The following is a 19,815-nucleotide window of genomic DNA, read 5'->3' as shown; positions in this document are numbered from 1 at the left end:
TCCTGGAGCCTTTGTGAAGAAGGTCCTTGAGGTTTCAGATAACTGCGCCTCCTCGATCTGTACCTCACATGGAGAGTAAGAACAGTTTGGACTCAGGCCACAGACTCAACTCCCCTCTTCAGAGTGGACCATGGATAGGACTCTGGCTTGGCCCTTGGCCTGGGAGAATTGTACTTGATTTGTATCCTAGAGGGAAATATATGAAGACTCTTTAGAGGAACACCCAGCACAGACCCCATCTATCTAAGATACTCAGGGAAGCAGGAGATGTCAGGCAATCCAGGCTGGGCCACCAGTAGGTATCAAGGGCTTCTTGGTGCAATACTTCATGATTCATTGTTTCATTTAAGCTTCCCAACCACACCATGAAGTAGGTATTATTTCTCTCCCCAGCTGGGAGAGAAATAATTTTTTAAACTAAGGCTGGGGCATGGTAAGTAACGGTACTGTTGGAGAGAGATCAGAACTGAAACTCGAATCCAGGTTTTGTCTTATGCAAATTCTATGTCTCTTTCTGCTATGGAGAGAAAAAATTGGTCCAGGAAGGCTTCATGGAGGAGGAGGTGCTTGAACTACCCAAGCAGCAAGGAGTCAAGTACGGAAGGGTGACAGGGCCTCTCAGCAAAAGCGCAAAGATGCAACACAGCAAGGCCAGTTAAGGAAAAGAAAAAACATGGTTTCTAGAATGTCTGCTCCCTGAGGACAAGAAGGATCCAGCTCTTGGTTTAGGGCCTGGGACTCAGCAGGCTCTGGGTAAGTGCAGGAATGAATGTGTGCAACACAGATTCCCTCTAGGAGAGCAGGGGAGGTGAGGCTGGGAGGTCAGAAAACTGAGAGGCTTTCACACAACATGGAGCCAGGTACTGACAGAATTAGCTGGAAGGCCAGAAGGAACCCAGGGTAGAGAGAGGAAAGAAACGTTTGGCAGTTAGGCTTCAGGAGGCTTGCTTGGTAACACCCTGAAGGCGAAGGGTGACGTGCACCCATCTGCAGGCAGAGAGGCTGGAGCAAGGAGGAGACCGAGCACTATAGCCGCGGAGGGAACAGGCGTGGGTGGTGCAACCTCAGCAATCACTTAAGGGGTTGCACGCAGGGGAGGGCGGGGCCTCGCGAGCTGGAGGACTGGAGAAGGCATTAGCGACCTGGAACCCAGTTAACAAAGGCAGGACTACAACTCCCAGCATGCTTACGCCCGGTGGGGTGACGGCGGGCGGTGGCTGCGCTGCATCCCGCCGGTGGGCGCCGGACCCGGTCGGCGCTGGAGCCTGTCATCCCGCAGCGGCCGGCGGGGGCGCGGGCGGGCGATGCTCCCCAGTCCTCAGCACGCGGGCCGCGCCCGGCCCTCGTCTCCCGCTCCGCGGCCCCGCCCCTTGCCCCACCCCAGCCGGGAGGCTTAGCTGGGGCCGCAGCGCGGCGGCAACATCACTCTCGCTGCCGCTGCTCCGCCCCATCTTCTTCTGTTTTTCTCTCTCATTCTCCGGTGGCGGCGGCGGGGAAGGCAGAGGCACAGGCAGCAGCAGCCGCGGTGGCTGCGATGAATGATCCCCCAGCTAGTGGGGAGGACTCCAGGTGAGCCTCTGCCCTCGGAAGGGCCGGGACCCCCGGCCACCCAAGACCTGCAGCCCCGCTATGGATCCCTAGAGGGAGGAGGAGAAGGAGAAGACAGCTCCGCCACCCACCCCCATCCCATTTGCCTCTTCCTTTATCTCATTGTTGCCAGAGCTGTTTACGGCAGCGCTCCCTCTGCCCAGACATGGGGTGGGTTCCGGGCACTGCCAGTCGGCAGGCGCTGCTCCCGCGGCTGCCAGGGGATTCTGCCTAATCCTACCCCTCCAGCTGGTGCAGCGAGGACCGGACAGCGGTGGAGGCCCGGACTGCAGCAGCGGCGGGGCCACCTCCCAGCATCCCCACCCTAGGAGGCTGCATGCAGATTGAAGAGAAGCGCCTGGGGGCTGGGCCAGCCCTCTGATCCCCAGCTAGGGAGCAGGAGAGCAGGACCGCCCCGGCCGAGGGGGTCGGGGGCAGCAAGGGCAGAGCAGCAAGATGGCCAGTAAGACCAAGGCCAGCGAGGCCCTGAAGGTGGTGGCCCGGTGCCGCCCCCTCAGCAGGAAGGAGGAGGCTGCTGGTCACGAGCAGATCCTGACCATGGACGTGAAACTGGGCCAGGTGACCCTGCGCAACCCCCGCGCGGCCCCGGGAGAGCTGCCCAAGACCTTCACCTTTGATGCTGTGTATGATGCCAACTCCAAGCAGGCAGATCTGTACGATGAAACAGTGAGGCCCCTGATAGACTCCGTGCTTCAGGGTTTCAATGGCACCGTGTTCGCCTATGGCCAGACGGGCACTGGCAAGACCTACACCATGCAGGGGACCTGGGTGGAGCCCGAGCAGCGTGGGGTCATCCCCAACGCCTTTGAGCACATCTTCACCCACATCTCCCGCTCCCAGAACCAGCAGTACCTGGTCCGGGCCTCCTACTTGGAGATCTACCAGGAAGAGATTCGAGACCTGCTCTCCAAGGAGCCTGGCAAGAGGCTAGAGCTGAAGGAGAACCCTGAGACAGGGGTCTACATCAAGGACCTCTCCTCCTTCGTCACCAAGAACGTCAAGGAGATCGAACATGTGATGAACCTGGGGAACCAGACCCGGGCAGTGGGCAGCACCCACATGAACGAGGTCAGCTCCCGCTCCCATGCCATCTTTGTCATCACTGTGGAGTGCAGCGAGCGTGGCTCTGATGGCCAGGAGCACATCCGTGTGGGCAAGCTCAACCTAGTGGACCTGGCTGGCAGTGAAAGGCAGAACAAAGCAGGCCCCAACACACCTGGAGGGACAGCCACACAGTCCACGGGTGGTGGTGGTGGTGGTGGTGGAAGTGGTGGCACCAGTGGTGGAGAGAGACCTAAGGAAGCTTCCAAAATCAATCTCTCACTGTCTGCCCTGGGCAATGTGATTGCTGCTCTGGCCGGTAACAGAAGCACCCACATCCCCTACCGGGACTCCAAGCTGACGCGGCTGCTCCAAGACTCGCTGGGGGGAAATGCCAAGACCATCATGGTGGCCACCCTGGGGCCAGCTTCTAACAGCTACGATGAGAGCCTCTCTACCCTGCGCTTTGCCAACCGAGCCAAGAATATCAAGAACAAGCCCCGGGTGAATGAGGACCCCAAGGACACACTACTGCGGGAATTCCAAGAGGAGATCGCCCGCCTGAAGGCCCAGCTGGAGAAAAGGGGGATGCTGGGGAAACGGCCCCGGAGGAAGAGCAGCCGCAGGAAGAAGGCCGAGTCAGCTCCTGCGGGGTACCCTGAGGGGCCAGTGATTGAGGCCTGGGTGGCTGAAGAGGAGGATGACAACAACAACAACCACCACCCACCCCAGCCCATCCTGGAGTCAGCCTTCGAAAAGAACATGGAGAATTACCTTCAGGAGCAGAAGGAGCGGCTGGAGGAGGAGAAGGCGGCCATTCAGGACGACCGCAGCCTGGTGAGTGAGGAGAAGCAGAAGCTTCTAGAAGAGAAGGAGAAGATGCTGGAGGACCTGCGGCGGGAGCAGCAGGCCACAGAGCTGCTTGCGGCCAAGTACAAGGTAAGGCCCCCAAAGGAGCCAGGGCACTTGGGAGGTCCCTGTAGGGACTTGGACTGGGAGGATCTTCTTGGAGGGTATGTGACCTGGCTGGAAATGGGGTGTCCTCCTTTGGCACCACACACTGCCCTCCTGCCAACAGTGCCCCTGGAACAGCCAGACAGATTGCTGTGATGTTGGGTTGCTAAGCGCATGCACACACACACACACACACACACACACACACACACAAATGTGCACATAAGCCACGCAGCACAGTGGGCAGGCGGGCAGTTTCTCAAGCCAGTGAGGTTGGGGTGGTCTGACTTGCTGCTGTCAGTCCCTGCTGGTGGCTCCAGGACCAGTCAGGTCTGTGGGATTGGCAGGCGGTGTGTAAGCCTTTCTTGAGTGTGAGCTTTTGCATCTGTATTGCCTCCTCCTCGGAGACTTCCGCAGTATTTTCAAAGCTCACATCATTTAAAAATGTCATTTAAGTAGCACCTCAGTTTGCAGAATGCCCCACATACCTGGTCTTATTTGACCCTTACAGTAGCCATCCGGGGTGGTGGGTCTTAAAGGCCCATTTCATAGGTGAGGAACTAAGGCTTAGAGAAGCGATGTGACCAAGGCTCCATTCTACAGAGTGACAGAGCTGAGCTAGAACCCATGGACCTCTTGCTCTTTCAGTTCCTAGGTGGCAAGAACTAAATGGATTCTGCTCCCTGTTAAAATGTTCCCCTAGGCCCAGACATTGCAGGGCCCATTGCCTGCCATCTTTTGGAAGGAGATTTCGAGGGTTATGCAGGAGCTAGGGTGGAAAGGTCTTCATACCAAAGACCTTGAGTCTAGGCCTAGCTGTTCTACAGCTCACTGAGTGACCTTGGGGAAGTCGCTTTCCCCAGGCCTCAGTTTACCTTTTTGTAGAGAGTTGGCTTGAGTGATAGGTGAGGGTCTACTAGTCTGGCAGTTCTGTGACCTATATTAATCTGAGAATTTATTGATCTAACTGGCTCCTACACCCAGGCCTCATCCCAGTAATATCCAGTTCTCCATTGCCCTGAGAGATGTCAGGACCTCAGCATCCTTCCTGAGCTGGTCCCTTTCCCATGGAATCCTGTAGGGCCTAAATGGAGCTGAACTACAGAGGCCCCCTGCCTGGCCAGTCACAGACCTATTCAATTTCAACGCTGCAGATGCCACAGCTCAGCGTTCTAGGCATTTCCAGGTCCCTGGAGCCTTTAATATGGGGGGTTGAGGAAAGGACACAGGAAACATGGGCTTGCTGGGAAGAGCAAAACATTGCCAATTCTTATTCCTTCTTAGGAGTGTGGGCTGCAGAACAGAGAAGCCCAGCCTATGACCACCAGAAATGTGATAGATGAGCTGTGTGCCATTGTCTGTGTTTTGGGAATGTGCTGTTGCACCATGGGCTCCGGCCTTTTGTATTTAATATTTAATTCACTTATGTGAGCCCAGCAAGGGTTCTGTTAAGCTGCTTCCTCAAGGAAAGAATCAGGGATCTGGCACCATCAGGACCACCTGGAAGAAGCAGAGTGTTAAAGGCAGGCCTCCCAACGAAGGAGGGAATCCAAGTAGTCTGATGTTTTCAACTGGGAAGTCTTACCTAGTCAGTTTGTCATTTATTTTACTACCAAGACCTGCCTGCCCCTTAAAATTGGTAGGCTAAGGGCTAGAAAGGGGAGAGTGTGCTTCACTGCCAGCAGAGAGGAGTAGAGGGAAGGAATGAAGGTTTCCACTATTGGGAACTGACTGGCTCCTCTCAGTAAGATTATTAGATCAAAGATAATAGGACAATCAAGAGATCATGGTGGCCAACGCCAGAATTCTTGCATCAGAGGTGTAGACCATGCAAAACCCCAGTCTTAGACCTTGGATAACTGTGGCTCCGACTTGCCCAGGGCCACACAGGTGAGTTGAGAAGAGCCCAGCTTTCTATGCTTGGTCCAGCTCTTTCTGTGGTATCAGTCCTGATGTTAACTATGCTACTTAATAATCAGAGTAATTCATTTTTATGTAACGCTTTGACATCTTAATCTCGTTAGTCCTCCTAGCAACCCCAAGAGATAGGTATTATTATTTCTATTTGATGGTTATGAAAAACCAGGGCTGGGGAGGTAAAGTGACTGTCTCATCAGCCAGTAACCCTAGCTAATAAGTGGCAGAACAAGGACTGGAACCAGGTTTTCTGATGTCCCCAGACCTGTATTCTTTCTAAGTCATCCCAGATTCTTCTGTATGTGTTCACTGTGTGACTCAGGGCAAAGGCCTTTGCTCATCCAGGCCATGAGTTTCCATTTGCTTAATGAGGAGAAGCCTGACATAGCTTCCTGGGGAGTGGGTGAAATGGTCATTATGTGCCAGGCTTTCAGATACAAGCAGTGGGGGAGGGGTGCCTGGGAAATTCCAGTAGGGGACTGATTCTGTATCCTGTGACATCTCGTCATACCCAGCCCAAGACAATCAGCAGCCAGCAAGCCCACAACGGAGCCTAAAGAGAGGACCCAACCTTGCCATAAGCCCCAAGGCACCTCCTGGTTCCGAGTTGAATTTTTCTGGGATGGCAGAAACAGTTTGGAGGCTCTTGAGAGATCCAATGGGTAAAAAAGGGAGAAGTGTGTTGGAGATAACAATCCCAGTCAAGTGCCTCTTTCCCAGGGTTGTGCTGAAGATTAAATGAAATCATTAGCATGAGAGCATTTGCAATAAGTTAAAAGTGCCAAATAAATGGAGAGCATTAACAGCCACAGGGTGGCTCCTGTCCACCAGGCTGGGGTCGGATGATCTCCAGGACTGACAGCTTTGTTGTGAGCACAATTCCTCCTTCACGCTGCCATCCAGCTGCCTGGCCATAACCCTGCAGCCTCCAGGAGCACAGCCAGGCAGGAGAGGTCTAGGGTGATCTCCGAAAACAGGAGGTTGGGTCTCTCCTGGGAATTAGCTTAGCTTTTGCTCCCCATCTGCACCTCCCCTCACTCTTGTCCCTACTTTCTGAGCTATGGCATCAACACCACTTCCTGCTCCCCTCCTTTCTCTTCTTCCAGTTCATGTCACCCTCTGGGAGCAGCTAGGTGGTAATTGGCACGACCCAGTGCCCTCATTCACTCTCTCTGACTCCCGTTATAGTCTGTCTCGCCTGCCTTCCCTGCCTGCCACCTCCAAGGCTCTGAGTTCTCTTTGTTCTCCCCTCACTGTGTACAAACAGCATGCCTGTCTCCTTGGAATCTCCTTTCATCTCTCCTTTCTTATTTACTGTGGGACTCAGGGGATGTTAGGGTGTGCAAATGTGTGAGGGTTTGTGATTGTGATCAGTGCCCTGTTGATTATTAATCACTGGCCATCCATACTCATGTAGTATCTGGAGAGTGAGGGTGCATGTGGTGGGGGGAGTGCAGAGGGGCTTCATAACATACTAGCCCTGTTAGGTAGGAGGAATAGGAAACATCACAGACCCACAATGCACAGTGAAAACTCATGTGTTTGTGCATAGTACCCATACTGTGATGAGGACTGGTGAATGCGATTGGTTGGGAAAAGACCCACTTTACTCAAATGTAATCATGCAATGAATTTTTTAAATGACTGCTTTAATTTTGAAATTAATTCTTTTGAAGCGTTACACTAGGTGATTTCTTAAGCTATGATTCTAGCTACTGAGATGGAAAGGAGAGCATTGGGAGAGGGCAAAGTCTGTAGGAGACACAAAATGCAGGCTGGATGTGATCCCCATTAAGAGGGTCTGAGGGGAGAAGAGCTGGGGTCTTGACTAGCACCTACCCTTTTTGAGAAGAGCTGGGGTCTTGACTAGCACCTACCCTTTTTGAGGGGAATTTAGAAAAGAGACCATGCAGAAGCACCCCCAAAACCAGAGAGAAGAGGTCACTGCAGGGACCATTGCATTCTTTTTTTTTTTTTTCTTTTTTTTTTTTTGCCAGGGCTGGGTTTGAACCCACCACCTCTGGCATATGGGGCCAGCACCTTACTCCTTGAGCCACAGGGGCTGCCCGGACCATTGCATTCTTTTTTTTTTTTTTTTTTTTAGACAGAGCCTCAAGCTGTCCCCCTGGGTAGAGTGCCATGGCATTACAGCTCACAGCAACCTCCAACTCCTGGGCTCAAGCGAGTCTCTTGCCTCCGCCTCCCAAGTAGCTGGGACCACAGGCGCCCGCCACAGCGCCTGGCTGTTTTTTGGTTGCAGCTGTCATTGTTGTTTGGCGGGTCCGGGCTGGGGATTCGAATCTGCCACCTTAGGTGTACATGGCTGGCGCCTTAGCCGGTTGAGCTATAGGAGCCGAGCCCGGACCATTGAATTCTTACTGTCCCCTTGGTGGCTCCCTCTTCCTGCCCCTCAACATGGGGATTAACTATAAATGCAAGACAGAAAATGTTAAGCCTGAGAAACACCAGTAATAGCAACAATAATGATTTTATTTTTTTTTTTTTTTGAGACCAACACAATAAAAGACTTATTTCTCAAAATTTAGTTTTCTGGTTGATATTACCTGTAGATATGGGGCAACGTCACATATCCTTGAGGCCCTAATCCCAGTCTTGTCTAAGTACTCTCTACAGGCAGCTCAGTCCATCAGAGGTCAAAAGAAAGCTCCTAACCTAGGCCAGGTATTTTTGGTTTCAAATAGTCAACCAGCTCCTCCTTACTGACTCACACATGATGGCCCTTCTTCCTGGCCTAAGAAAAGTCACCAGTTAACAGCAGTGCTTTGAAGAAGAATACTTTGGCCCAGAGGTTACTCTCTGTCCAGATTGCTTGGGGAAATTGACCTGGAAGTGCCCATGGGGTGCGTTTCTTAGGAACTTGGCTTCCATGTTGTTTTTTGAGAGTGTGCCCAGGATTTGCTCAGCTGTTCCTTGAAGGGGCTCCCCAGGCTGCCACTCTGCCTGGGGCAGCATCCAAACTTTCTGGTCCCCAGGCTTCTCCCTGACTAATGGAATGAGGTTCCTATCAAGCTTGCAGTGCAGTGAAGTTCAGTCATTCTTTTTATCAGTTTCTGTTATGTGAGCTCCAGGTTTGAACTGTAGGAATGTCTTTTCTCATCTATCTTTCAAATCTTGCATCAGCAATATATCCTGTTGATCTCCTTCATTATAGAAGTCAGCTTTCCAACTTGCCAGTCATGGACTTTCATCTAGCAAAGTTCATGGTCTAAATACAGACTTTTCTCTATCTTGATCTGTAGTAGCAAAGCCACTATTTCTTCCTGCAATGGGGTCAATGGCTAGGAGACTAGCAGTGAATGCTGCAGTCACAATGTGTCCGACAGGTACTATGGGGATCCTTTGTTTGAGGGTGCAGTTGCAAAGACCAGGCTGTGAGAACCCAGGCTACCCATCTAGAGCCTCTCGAGTCTCTGCCAGCCCACTGCCACCCCTAGCAGAGTCAGTAGTGATTTACCAAACACTTGCTTTGTGCTGTATACAAATTATCTCGTTCGATCCTCACAGCACTCTCCAAGAAAGATTATTGTTCCAGTTGTATAGATGACCACAGAGGCCCACTGAGGTGAAATAACTCACCCAAAGCCACATGGTTTGTATATGGTAGAACTATTTAAACCCAGGTTGGTTTGGCACAAAATTGGATGCTCTTTTCTGCTTAAAGAATTGGCAATATCAGACTGAGAACTAGTTATTGGGGAAATGGTAAAAAATGAGAGGGCTCAGGGTGGTGCCTGTGGCTCAGTGAGTAGGGCATCTGCCCCATATACCAAGGGTGGTGGGTTTGATCCCGGTCCTGGCCAAACTGCACCAAAAAAATAGCCAGGCGTTGTGGCAGGCACCTGTAGTCCCAGCTACTCAGGAGGCTGAGGCAAGAAAATCGCCTAAGCCCAAGAGTTGGAGGTTACTATGAGCTGTGACACCACGACACTCTACCGAGGGTGACAAAGTGAAACTCTGTCTCTTAAAAAAGGAATGATAGGGGCCATTGTAGATATATTGAATTTGAGATGACAGAATCCAGTGGGCAGCTGGAGATGGGCTTGAAGCAAGCCCAAGACTGGAAATGGAGACTGGGGGCTTATCTTTAGAAGAGGGCCCAGATGAGACTCATGGTTCTCTGTTCTTGGCACTCTTGCCCTCTGTGTGAGTGACTCCCAGACCCAGGTCTCCTGTCCTGGTTTCTCTGCTGAGCCTTTTCTACAGGGCTGTGTCCAGGCCACAGGCATCAGAGTCAGGCAGGTCTGGGTTTAGTGACTTAGGAGGTCTGAGACCTCTGAGCATAAGTTTCCTCAGCTATAAAATGGGATAGTGTAGTACCTATATTACACATATAGTGCTACTGAGATAATTGAATGAGATAATCAAAATAAAACACTTTGTACAGTCCTGGGCATTTAAGTGTCCTGTAAATAGTTATTGTTATCTCCAACACTATGTCTTCACTTAGCCACCATCCTGATGTCAAACACATCACATTTTTAGCCTGGTACTCAAGGTCTGTCAGAGTGTGGCCATAATGTGTCACTGCAACATTGCCTGCTTTAGCGAGTTATTCCAATAGGGCTTGGTGCCCATAGCACGGTGGTTATGGCACCGGCCACATACATCAAGGCTGGCGGCTTCAAACCCAGCCGAGGCCAGTTAAACAACAATGACAACCGCAACAAAAAATAGCCGGGCATTGTGGCAGGTACCTGTAGTCCCAGCTATTTGGGAGGCTGAGGCAAGAGAATCACTTAAGGTTGCTGTGAGCTGTGACACTACAGCACTCTACCGAGGGCGACATAATGAGGCTCTGTCTCAGAAAAAAAAAAAGTTATTCCATAGGAGAACCCCACAGCGAGATGGTCTGCCCCTCCCTTTGAACCCAACCTGTGCTTCCCTGCCCCTGTATAATTGCACTAGTTTTGTGTCCTGGATTGTCCCTGATAACTAGGGAGTGGGAATTATAGAAGCATAATTATGGAATTATTCAAGAAGTAATGGTGGCCTTGATGGTGGTGATGGTTTCATGGGTGTATATTTGTCCCCAGACTCATTGAGTTGGGGACATTAATATACATTAAAAATAGCAGCTTTTTACAAGCCAGTCATGCCTCAGTAAAGTAATAGGCTCCCATCCCTGGAAGTGAACAAGGAGAGGCTGCATGTTGGTGGTGCTCTGAAGGGTTGATGTATCAGAAAAGCCATTAAGGCTTGGCGCCTGTAGCTTAGCAGCTAGGAGCTGGTGGGTTTGAATCCAGCCCAGGCCCCCAAACAACGACAACTACAACCAATAGAAAAAAAAAACATAGCCAGGCACTGTGGCCGGCACCTGTAGTCCCAGCTACTTGGGAGGCTGAGGCAAGAGAATCACTTAAGCCCAAGAGTTTGAGGTTGCTGTGAGCTGTGACACCACAGCACTCTACCCAGGGCGACAGCTTGAGACTCTTGTCTCCAAGAAAAAAAGCCATTAAACTAGACAGTCTTTAAAATCCCTTTCTCTTAAAAGTCTGTACTTGTTTAAAATAGCATTTTTAATAGCAAAATATAAAATGTTCAGTTCATCTTTTTGAAAATGAAGATCAAAGGGTTTAAAATGTAATGTAATACAAATTCAACCAATAATAAAAGGTATTTTTCAGCTCTCTATCATGACCAGTTAGAAAAGACTTAAAGAGAATGAAAAGAAGAAAGGAAGAGTGAGAATATGGGGAAGACAGGAGAGCAATAGAGTGGGACAATGAGGAGGGGAAAGAGAGATAGCAGCAGGGAGGAAGGAGTGAAGGTGGGTCAAGGGATGAACTGCAGAGTTTCTGGGGAGAAGAAACCCCAGCTGGAAGCAGAAGTACTATAGAGAAGGGCTCTTTGAACACTCAGTATCATTCCACTTTCCTGTCTCCAGAGACTCTTCAGTAACCTAGGGAGTGTCTGCATTCCCCAAACTGGACTGGTTCCATCTGTATGTCCCCAAGGACATGAGCCCCACATCAGACACTCAGCTTTTTTTTTGAGACAGAGTCTCACTTTGTCACCTTTGGTAGAATGCTGTGGCGTCTTAGCTCACAGCAACCTCAAACTTCTGAGCTTAAGCGATTCTCTTGCCTCAGCCTCCCAAGTATCTGGGACTGCAAGCATCCACCACAATGCCCAGCTCTTTTTATAGACAGGGGTCTTGCTCTGGCTCAGGCTGGCCTCAAACCTGTTGAGCTCAGACAATCCACCTGCCTTGGCCTTCCAAGTGCTAGGATTACAGGCATGAGCCGACACACCCCACAAGACACTCAGCTTTATGAGGCCTTATCCCACCTGAGTCCTCCATGATCAGACCTTGAGGGATGCCTTGCGCTAACAAGTGACCCATGCTCTAGGCACCTAGGTTTGGTATCTAGGTCACAGACCATGGTTTCTTGGTATTGGTGGGAGCAGTGCCTCGTATTCCTTCTCATCCCTGATGGGTGTGGTCAGTTAACAGAATTGTCATGTGCTGGGGGCAGTTTATAACATGAAGATTTGGCCAGTAGGAAGTATCTAAGACTAATGTTTCTGAGATTCTGGGCTTCAAATTATGTCGAGTCTCAGCAGGCCTTTTGGTCTGGTGTTGGGTTTCTCATGCTGTGTGTTGGCTGGAATAGTGTATTATCATATTGCCCTTAGTCACTTTCCAGCCCCAAATAGCACAAGATTGGATGAAGTAGCTCTGATAATGTTCTCATTGTGCTCTGAAGACTGGGAGGAAAGGCCTGGAATTCAGACAAAGAGGAGGGCTTTTCTCTTGCCAGTGCCCTGCCAGCCCACTGTGCCTGGCTAGTCTAGGGCACCCTCCTGGAGCTACCAAACCAGGTGGCTTATGTGAGTACATTAGGAAATAGTCCCCTTCCCCAGATCCAGCTTTGCAGCTGTGGGGAAGAGCTTATAGGGCAGCAGTTCTCAACCTGTAACCCATAGGAACCATATTAAAGGGTCGTGGCATTAGGAAGGTTGGGAACCACTGTTATAGGGTGTCCTCACACTTGCAGTTTGGTATATCTGGATTTTTTTTTTTTTTGAGACAGTCTCACTTCGTCTCCCTTGGTAGAGTACCATGGTGTCATAGCTCACAGAAACCTTAAATTCTTGGGTTCAAGCGATCCTCTGGCCTCAGCCTCCTGAGTAGCTGGGACTATAGGCACCCACTACAGCACCCAGCTATTTTTTGGAGACTTGCTCTTTCTCAGGCTGGTCTCAAACTCTTAAACTCAAGCAATGCACCCGCCTTGGCCTTAGAGTGCTAGAATTACAGGCATGAGCGATGGTGCCCAGCCCTAGAATTTTTAATATTCTGAGAAATTCCTGGGTGTTAACTCCTAGTCAGACTGAAGAGTTACTTTCTAATTATCTCGCTTTCCTCCCAGATATACTCAACAGAAGGGCACCGTAGCTCAGTCAGCAGGGCGCCAGCCACATACACCCAGACTGGTGGGTTTGAAACCTGCCCAGGCCAGCTAAACAACGATGACAGCTGCAACAACAACAACGCAAAAAATAGCTGGGCATTATGGTGGGCGCCTGTAGTCCTGTGTAGCTACTTGGGAGGCTAAGGCAAGAGAATCGCCTAAGCCCAAGAGCATGAGGTTGCCGTGAGCTATGACAGCACAGCACTCTACAGAGGGCAACATAGTAAAACTCTGTCTCAAAAAAATAAATAAAATAAAACAATTAGTAGTGATAATAGGAGCTACCATGCCTCTGTGCATGTTCAACACCAAGCGCTCTGATGTGTTTTTTACGTGCATTATTTTATTTGATCCTCGCCATAGCACCATGACGTAGTTCTATTTTATTGATCTATGTGACAAATGAGAATAATGAGGCATATTAGGGAATGAACAACCCAAGTCACACGTTCAGTAATTGCTAGGGTAAGAATTATGAGCCTGTATCTGCCTGACTCCATAACCCATGATCTTCATCTATGCACTCTAGTGCCAGCTCAGAAAGGAAGGATTTATGCCAGATCTCTGGCTAACTGGTCCCAGAGGGAACTCTTGTCTCCTGAGATGGTTAACTCATCTCTGTCCTCTGTATGATGCAAACCCCCAGCCTCTCACCTCAGCCAGCACCATTCATTCATATAATCAACAAATCTTTTTGAATAACCATGGCCAAGAACATAAATCAGTAGGTATAGTTAACATCATCTTTAAATTTCTTAAATTTCTGAAAGGAATCATAAGAACTCATTAATAATTGTTAATAAGTTAGGGATTTTTTTATTTTTTGAGAATAGAGTCTCAAGCTTTCATCCTGGGTAAAGTGCTATGACGTCACAGCTCACAGCAACCTCAATCTCTTGGGCTTAAGCGATTCTCTTGCCTCAGGCTCCCAAGTAGCTGGGAATATAGGCACCCGCAACAATACCTGGCTATCTTTTGGTTGTAGTTGTCATTGTTGTTTGACAGGCCTGGGCTGGATTTGAACCCACCAGCTCCGGGGTATGTGACTGGCGCCCTAGCCACTTGAGCTACAGGCACTGAGCCTTCACTAGGGATTTTAACATGGGAGGGGAACTTTTATTTTTACTTAGTTTTTCTACTTTTATTTATTTATTTTTTATGATAAGTACATATTATTTTTAAATCAAACAAAGACCAATTTTTTTCTTTTTGAGACAGAGTCTTACTCTGTCTCCCTGGGTAGAGTACTGTGGCATCATAGCTCACGGCAACCTCAAACTCTTGGGCTCAAATGATCCTCTTGCCTCAGCCTCCAAGTATCTGAGACTACAGGTGTGCACCACAACACCTGGCTAGTTTTTCTATTTTTGGTAGAGATGGGGTCTCATTCTTGCTTAGGCTGGTCTCATACTTCTGAGCTTAAGCAACCTGTCTTGGCCTCCCAGAGTGCTAGGATTACAGGTGTCAGCTACCATGCCCGGCCAAAAGACCAATTTTATAAGGAAAAAAAAGCCCTTTGGCAGGGTTCTATGGTGGAAAAAAAAAGTAAGGGAAAAAATATGAAAGGTATGTATTATTACCCAATTAGAAGATTTACTTAAAGGTAACGAATAATTCAGAGAAAATACAATGTCGATAATAATCCTCAAATATATCTGGTTATTGGTAATGCTGTGACCTTGGACAAGTCACTTCTCCTCCTACTAGTTATGAAAAATGCTAGTAGATTATTCTGCCTGGACATAGTTAGTGGCTCATACCTATAATCCTAGCACTTTGGAAAGCCAAGGCAAGAAGATTGCTTGAGCTCAGAGACCAGCCTGAGCAACACAGCAAAACAGAAAAGAAAAGAAAAGGAAAATTAGCTGAGTGTAGTGACAGGCACCTGTAATTGTAGTTACTGTGGGGCAGGCAGCCTCAAACTAGGGCCCGCAGGCCACATGCAGCCCGCCTAGGACATTTATCCGGCCCACCAGATGTTTTTGCTGCCGCTGCCTGTCCTGCTTAGCAGCCCACTCGTCCCAGGGCCCGTAGTCCGGCCCTCCAATGTCTAAGGGACAGTGAACTGGCCCCCTGTTTAAAGAGTTTGAGGACCCCTGCTCTGGAGGCTGAAGCCAAAAGATCACTTGAGCCTAAGAGTTGGAGGTTGCAGTGAGTTATGATGCTGCCACACTCTACATCAGGCAATAGAGTAAAACAGTATCAAAAGAAAGAAAGGAGGGGCAGAGAGAGAGAGATTGAGAAATAGAAAAAGAGAAAGAGGGGAGAAGGGAGGGAGAGAGGGGAAGGAGAGGAAAGATGATCCCTTGCTTTCTTTACCTTTTGCTGATTCACTTTGGACGCAGTGGGTCAAGGGCTAGAGACAAGCCTGAAGGAGAGGCAGTGACCAGAGAGAAATGACCTAGCCTTAACAGAGAGCCTAGAGGCCATGTGACAGGCCACTTACAACCCCTCTGGGCCCTATACTTCCCTCTGTAAAATGCTGAGACTACACTAGATACATCTTTAGGTTCATTGAGTTCTGACTCTGTAGTCCTTTGTCATCTGGATTTGCATCCTTAGCCCCTAGAAAACCACAAATAAGAGAGAGAAATAGGGGAGAAAGATGAAGATAAGAGAGGTTGGCACAGTGGCTCAGGCCTGTAATCCTGTACTCTGGGAGGCCAAAGAGGGTGGATTGCTTAAGCTCAGGAGTTTGAGACTAGCCAGAGCAAGAGAGAGACTCCCGCCTCTTCTAAAAATAGAAAAAATATAGTTGGGCACTGTGGCCAGTGCCTATAGTCCCAGCTACTGGGGAGGCTGAGGCAGGAGGATCACTTGAGCCCAAGAATGAGTTTTTGTGAGCTATGATGATGCCATGGCACTCTACCTAGGGCGACAGAGTAAGGCTCTATCTCAGAAAAAAAAAAGACTAAAATAAGAGTTAGCCTGAGGTGATAGTGGTTTTTCTCACTACAGTAAGAGGACTGATTCTTTTTCTTCCTGCTTTTCTTCAAGGTAAACTGAAGCATTTCTGGACATTTCCTACCTTGCCCAGTACAAGGCTGGGACTAGAGTCCCGCTCACCTCATTTCCTGGCCAATATTTTCCTGATCTCTAATTGTTCTTCTTGATAAGAAAGTTCCTAGTGCTTGAAACATCAGTCATTTATGGTGTATTTTGAGCCATCCAAGGAGGAGATTTGGACTCAATCTCCCGATTTACATCCCCAGGGCTAAGAATCGCTGAAAATAGCACTATTCATCTGAAAATAGCGCTATTCATCCCTTCTCCGTTGTCTCATTCTTCCCCTACTGCTGACTCCTCAAGACCTACAATCAGGGAGCCACAGAAGGAGAAGTAGGTCTGTGAAAGTAGGAGTAGCTATATTTTCTACAAATTGGAAGCCGATTCTGTTGAGATGGCTGTTTTGCTTTATGTGATGAGTGGTGGGTAAATACCAATGAGATACAGAAATAGGGAGTAACGACTAACGTTTGCTTGTACTTTATCATTTTCCCAGCACTTGCACATGTGTTAAACAACTCACCGTTCTTACCCAAAACCTACAAGGTGGAAAGTATTCTCCCCATTTTACAGATGAAAAAAGTGAAGTCCAGAGGGGTGATGTCTTCGATTTTGTGGCCATATACCTAGCGTGCTTTGTATCTTTCTACCACGGAACCTGTGAGGTGGCCCTTCCCACCAGCACTCTTCCAGGTTTTAGTCACTCTCTGGGACTGTAGTGATCTTGACAACCTCCTTGCCCACACATGGTTACCCATTTCTCTCAGAGACTCCCCTAAGTTTCACACAGGCAGAAGCATCTTTAGTGGAGACCTGCCTATTTTAGCCAGAAGAGACAGCAGTGGTGCTTTGAGCTTTCCCTGTGGTGCCTGAGTTGGCAGAGGTACAGATACCAAATTCTGCTTCTCTCCAAGGTGTCTCCCTCCCTGATCCTGGGAGAAAGGTGTGGAACAGAGAAAGAGACGCTGGGCTTGGAGGTAGGAGGCTGGTGTTCAAATATCACTCAGACATTTCCTGACTCCGTGCTTGGAACAAGTCACCCCACCTGCCTAAACCTTAGTTTTCTGTCAAATGAGGATTAGAATCATTAGTTCATAAGGCTCTTTTGATGATTAAATAGAATGAATAGCTGGGCAAGGTGGCTCATGCCTGTAATCTTAGCACTCTGGGAGGCTGAGGTGGGTAGATTGCCTGAGATCACAAGTTCGAGACCAGCCTGAGTCAGAGCTAGACCTCATCTCTAAAAATATCCAGGCATCATAGCAGGCGCCTGTAAGTCCCAGCTACTTGGGAGACTGAGGCAAGAGTATTGCTTGAGCCCAAGATTTTTTTTTTCCCAAAAAGCAGATTTTATTTATTTATTTTTATCATTTATTTATTTTGCAGTTTTGGCCAGGGCTGGGCTTGAACCTGCCACCCCCAGTATGTGGGGCCGGTGCCCTACTCCTTGAGCCACAGGCTCATTCCCTGAGCCCAAGATTTTGAGGTTGCTGTGAGCTGTGACACCATGGCACTCTACTGAGGGTGACAAAGTGAGACTATATCAAAAAATAAATGAATAGGCAGAGCCTGTAGCTCAGTAGGTAGGGCACCGGCCACATATACCAAGACAGGTGGGTTCGAACCCAGCCTGGGCCTGCTGAACAACAATGACAACTGCAACAAAAAAATAATCGGATGTTATGGTGGGTACCTGTAGTCCCAGCTACTTGGGAGTCTAAGGCAAGAGAATCACTTAAGCCTAGGAGTTAGAGGCTGCTGTGAGCTGTGATACCACAGAATTCTACCCAGGGCAACATAGTGAGACTCTGTTTTTTTTTTTTTTTTTTTTTTTTTTTTTTTTTTTTTTGAGACGGAGCCTCAAGCTATCCCCCTGGGTAGAGTGCCATGGCATCACGCTCACAGCAACCTCCAACTCCTGGGCTCAAGCGAGTCTCCTGCCTCAGCCTCCCAAGTAGCTGGGACTACAGGCGCCAGCCACAGCGCCTGGCCATTTTATGGTTGCAGCCATCATTGTTGTTTGGCGGGCCCGGGCTGGGGATTCGAACCCACCACCTTAGGTGTATGTGGCTGGCGCCTTAGCCGCTTGAGCCACAGGCGCCGAGCCGTGAGACTCTGTTTCAAAAATAAATAAATAGGATGATTAATGTGAAAAGGACCTAGTCCAGCCAAGGCATATGGCAAGTTACATCCGAGACTCCTGCCTCCTGCAGACTGTCACAGATTAGCTGGCAGTGATAGGGCAGAGGGCAGAGTGTATTTGGCTTTCTGTCCTTTTAAAATCATACTTGATGGTATCTTCTGAGAAGAGTGGCTGGCTGGGCCTGGCTGTCCCCTTGTGAGCTTCATATTAGCACTTAGTAAATACAGGGGCCTCCTTTCTCCTCCCCTTGGTTTGCACTCCAGTTACTCCTAGAATAGGAATAGGGGAGCCTCTGAGTAACCCAAGCTATGTCCACAAGCTGATATGGTCCCTGTGGTGATCTCAGCTGTTAAATGTCACAGCAACTGACCTGCCTCTGATACCTAGAATTAGGGCCCTAATCAAATTGGGAAATTATTTGAAAAGTGAATAGTCAATGTAAGAGCAGATAGACATAAAGATTTCTTAATTAGGAGGCTCCAGGCACAGAGGACTTCATCTCCAGGCCTTAATTTCCTGTCTATAAAGCATAGGGGTCAGGGCCGGTGATCCCTGAGGTCCCCTTGGTTGCCCTGCCATTTGGATCCCTCTCTCAGCAGTCACACTATGGTGTCTGGGAGCTCCTAGTCTTGTCTCTTCCACTCCTGCAGCCTCTGCTGGACTTTAAGTTACACTGGGCTTATTTAGAACCAGCAGGACGAAACCCAGTGGTGTCTGCAGGCCCCACCCACCTGTACTCTTACCCTGAGACATCACAAAGGAAGCATTGACTGCAGCAGCTGAGAGCGCCAAGGACTAGGAACCCCATATTTCCAGCCCCTCTGCTTTGTGCACCCCAGTGCCAACTGGGACTGGTGATATGAGGCATCCCTGTCCGTCCCTGCCCTCCATAGATGATGGTTAAGGATAGAGATTTGTGAGGGAAAGGAGGAGATGGCCACTCATATCCTCAGAAAAATGCAGAAAATAAAAAGGAAAAAAAAGAAAACCTATTTCTTAGCCAAGAAAGGAAGCTTGTGTGTGACATATTTGAGAGTGTGGGTGTCCAGTTGCAGTGAGCATGGAGTGAGATGTAGGAGGCAGAAGAGGCAGATACCTTGCACACGGACTGAGTCCCCCCCCCAGATTTCAGGCCAGAGCTAGCACGGCACTGGTTTGTCAGCCAGGCTTGGCTGATCGTGTGGGTTTGGGCAAGTGGGCAAAACTTGGCAAATAACCCATGAGACAGTCAATTGTCATTCAGACCACGTCTCCGCTGGGTCCCTGTGGGGCTGGCAGATAAAATAGGGACACAGGGCCTAATTTGGTAGTTCATGCCTGTAATCCTAGCACTCTGGGGGGCTGAGGTAAGAGGATCGCTTGAGCTCAAGAGTTCAAGACCAGCCTGAGCAGGATTGAAACCCACTCCCACCCCACCCCCGTCTCTACTAAAAATAGAAAAACTAGCCAGGCATAGTGGCAGATGCCTGTAGTCTCAGCCACTCAGGAGGCTGAGGCAAGAGGATTGCCCAAGAGTTTGAGGTTGACAACTGCAACAACAACAAAATAGCCAGGCATTGCAGCGGGTGCCTGTAGTCCCAGCTACTTGGGAGGCTGAGGCAAGAGAATTGCTTAAGCACAAGAGTTAGAGGTTGCTGTGAGCTGTGATGCTACCGGCTCTCTACCCAGGGTAACAGCTTGAGGCTCTGTCTCAAAAAAAAAAAAAAAAAA

General features: G+C 49.2%; 1 protein-coding gene and 1 pseudogene across 1 annotated transcript in view; one reads left to right on the top strand and one right to left on the bottom strand.

The window, feature by feature from the left end:
* The first annotated feature begins 1,382 nt into the window (after positions 1 to 1,382).
* KIF3C (kinesin family member 3C) overlaps positions 1,383 to 19,815 on the top strand; it is a 47,764-nt gene continuing 29,331 nt past the window's right edge. Inside the window, exon 1 of the mRNA XM_003787448.2 lies at positions 1,383 to 3,588. Within this exon, the coding sequence (XP_003787496.1) occupies positions 2,044 to 3,588 (1,545 nt within the window). The 5' untranslated portion in view covers positions 1,383 to 2,043. The remainder of the gene's footprint in view (positions 3,589 to 19,815) is intronic.
* Positions 8,149 to 10,116, bottom strand: LOC105886751 (annotated as a pseudogene).

The sequence above is a fragment of the Otolemur garnettii genome, unplaced genomic scaffold, assembly GCF_000181295.1.
Source record: "Otolemur garnettii isolate 467f Iridium unplaced genomic scaffold, OtoGar3 scaffold00022, whole genome shotgun sequence".
Taxonomy (NCBI): domain Eukaryota; kingdom Metazoa; phylum Chordata; class Mammalia; order Primates; family Galagidae; genus Otolemur; species Otolemur garnettii.
Note: the sequence above shows the minus strand (reverse complement) of the source record. Positions and strands in the feature narration are given on the sequence as shown.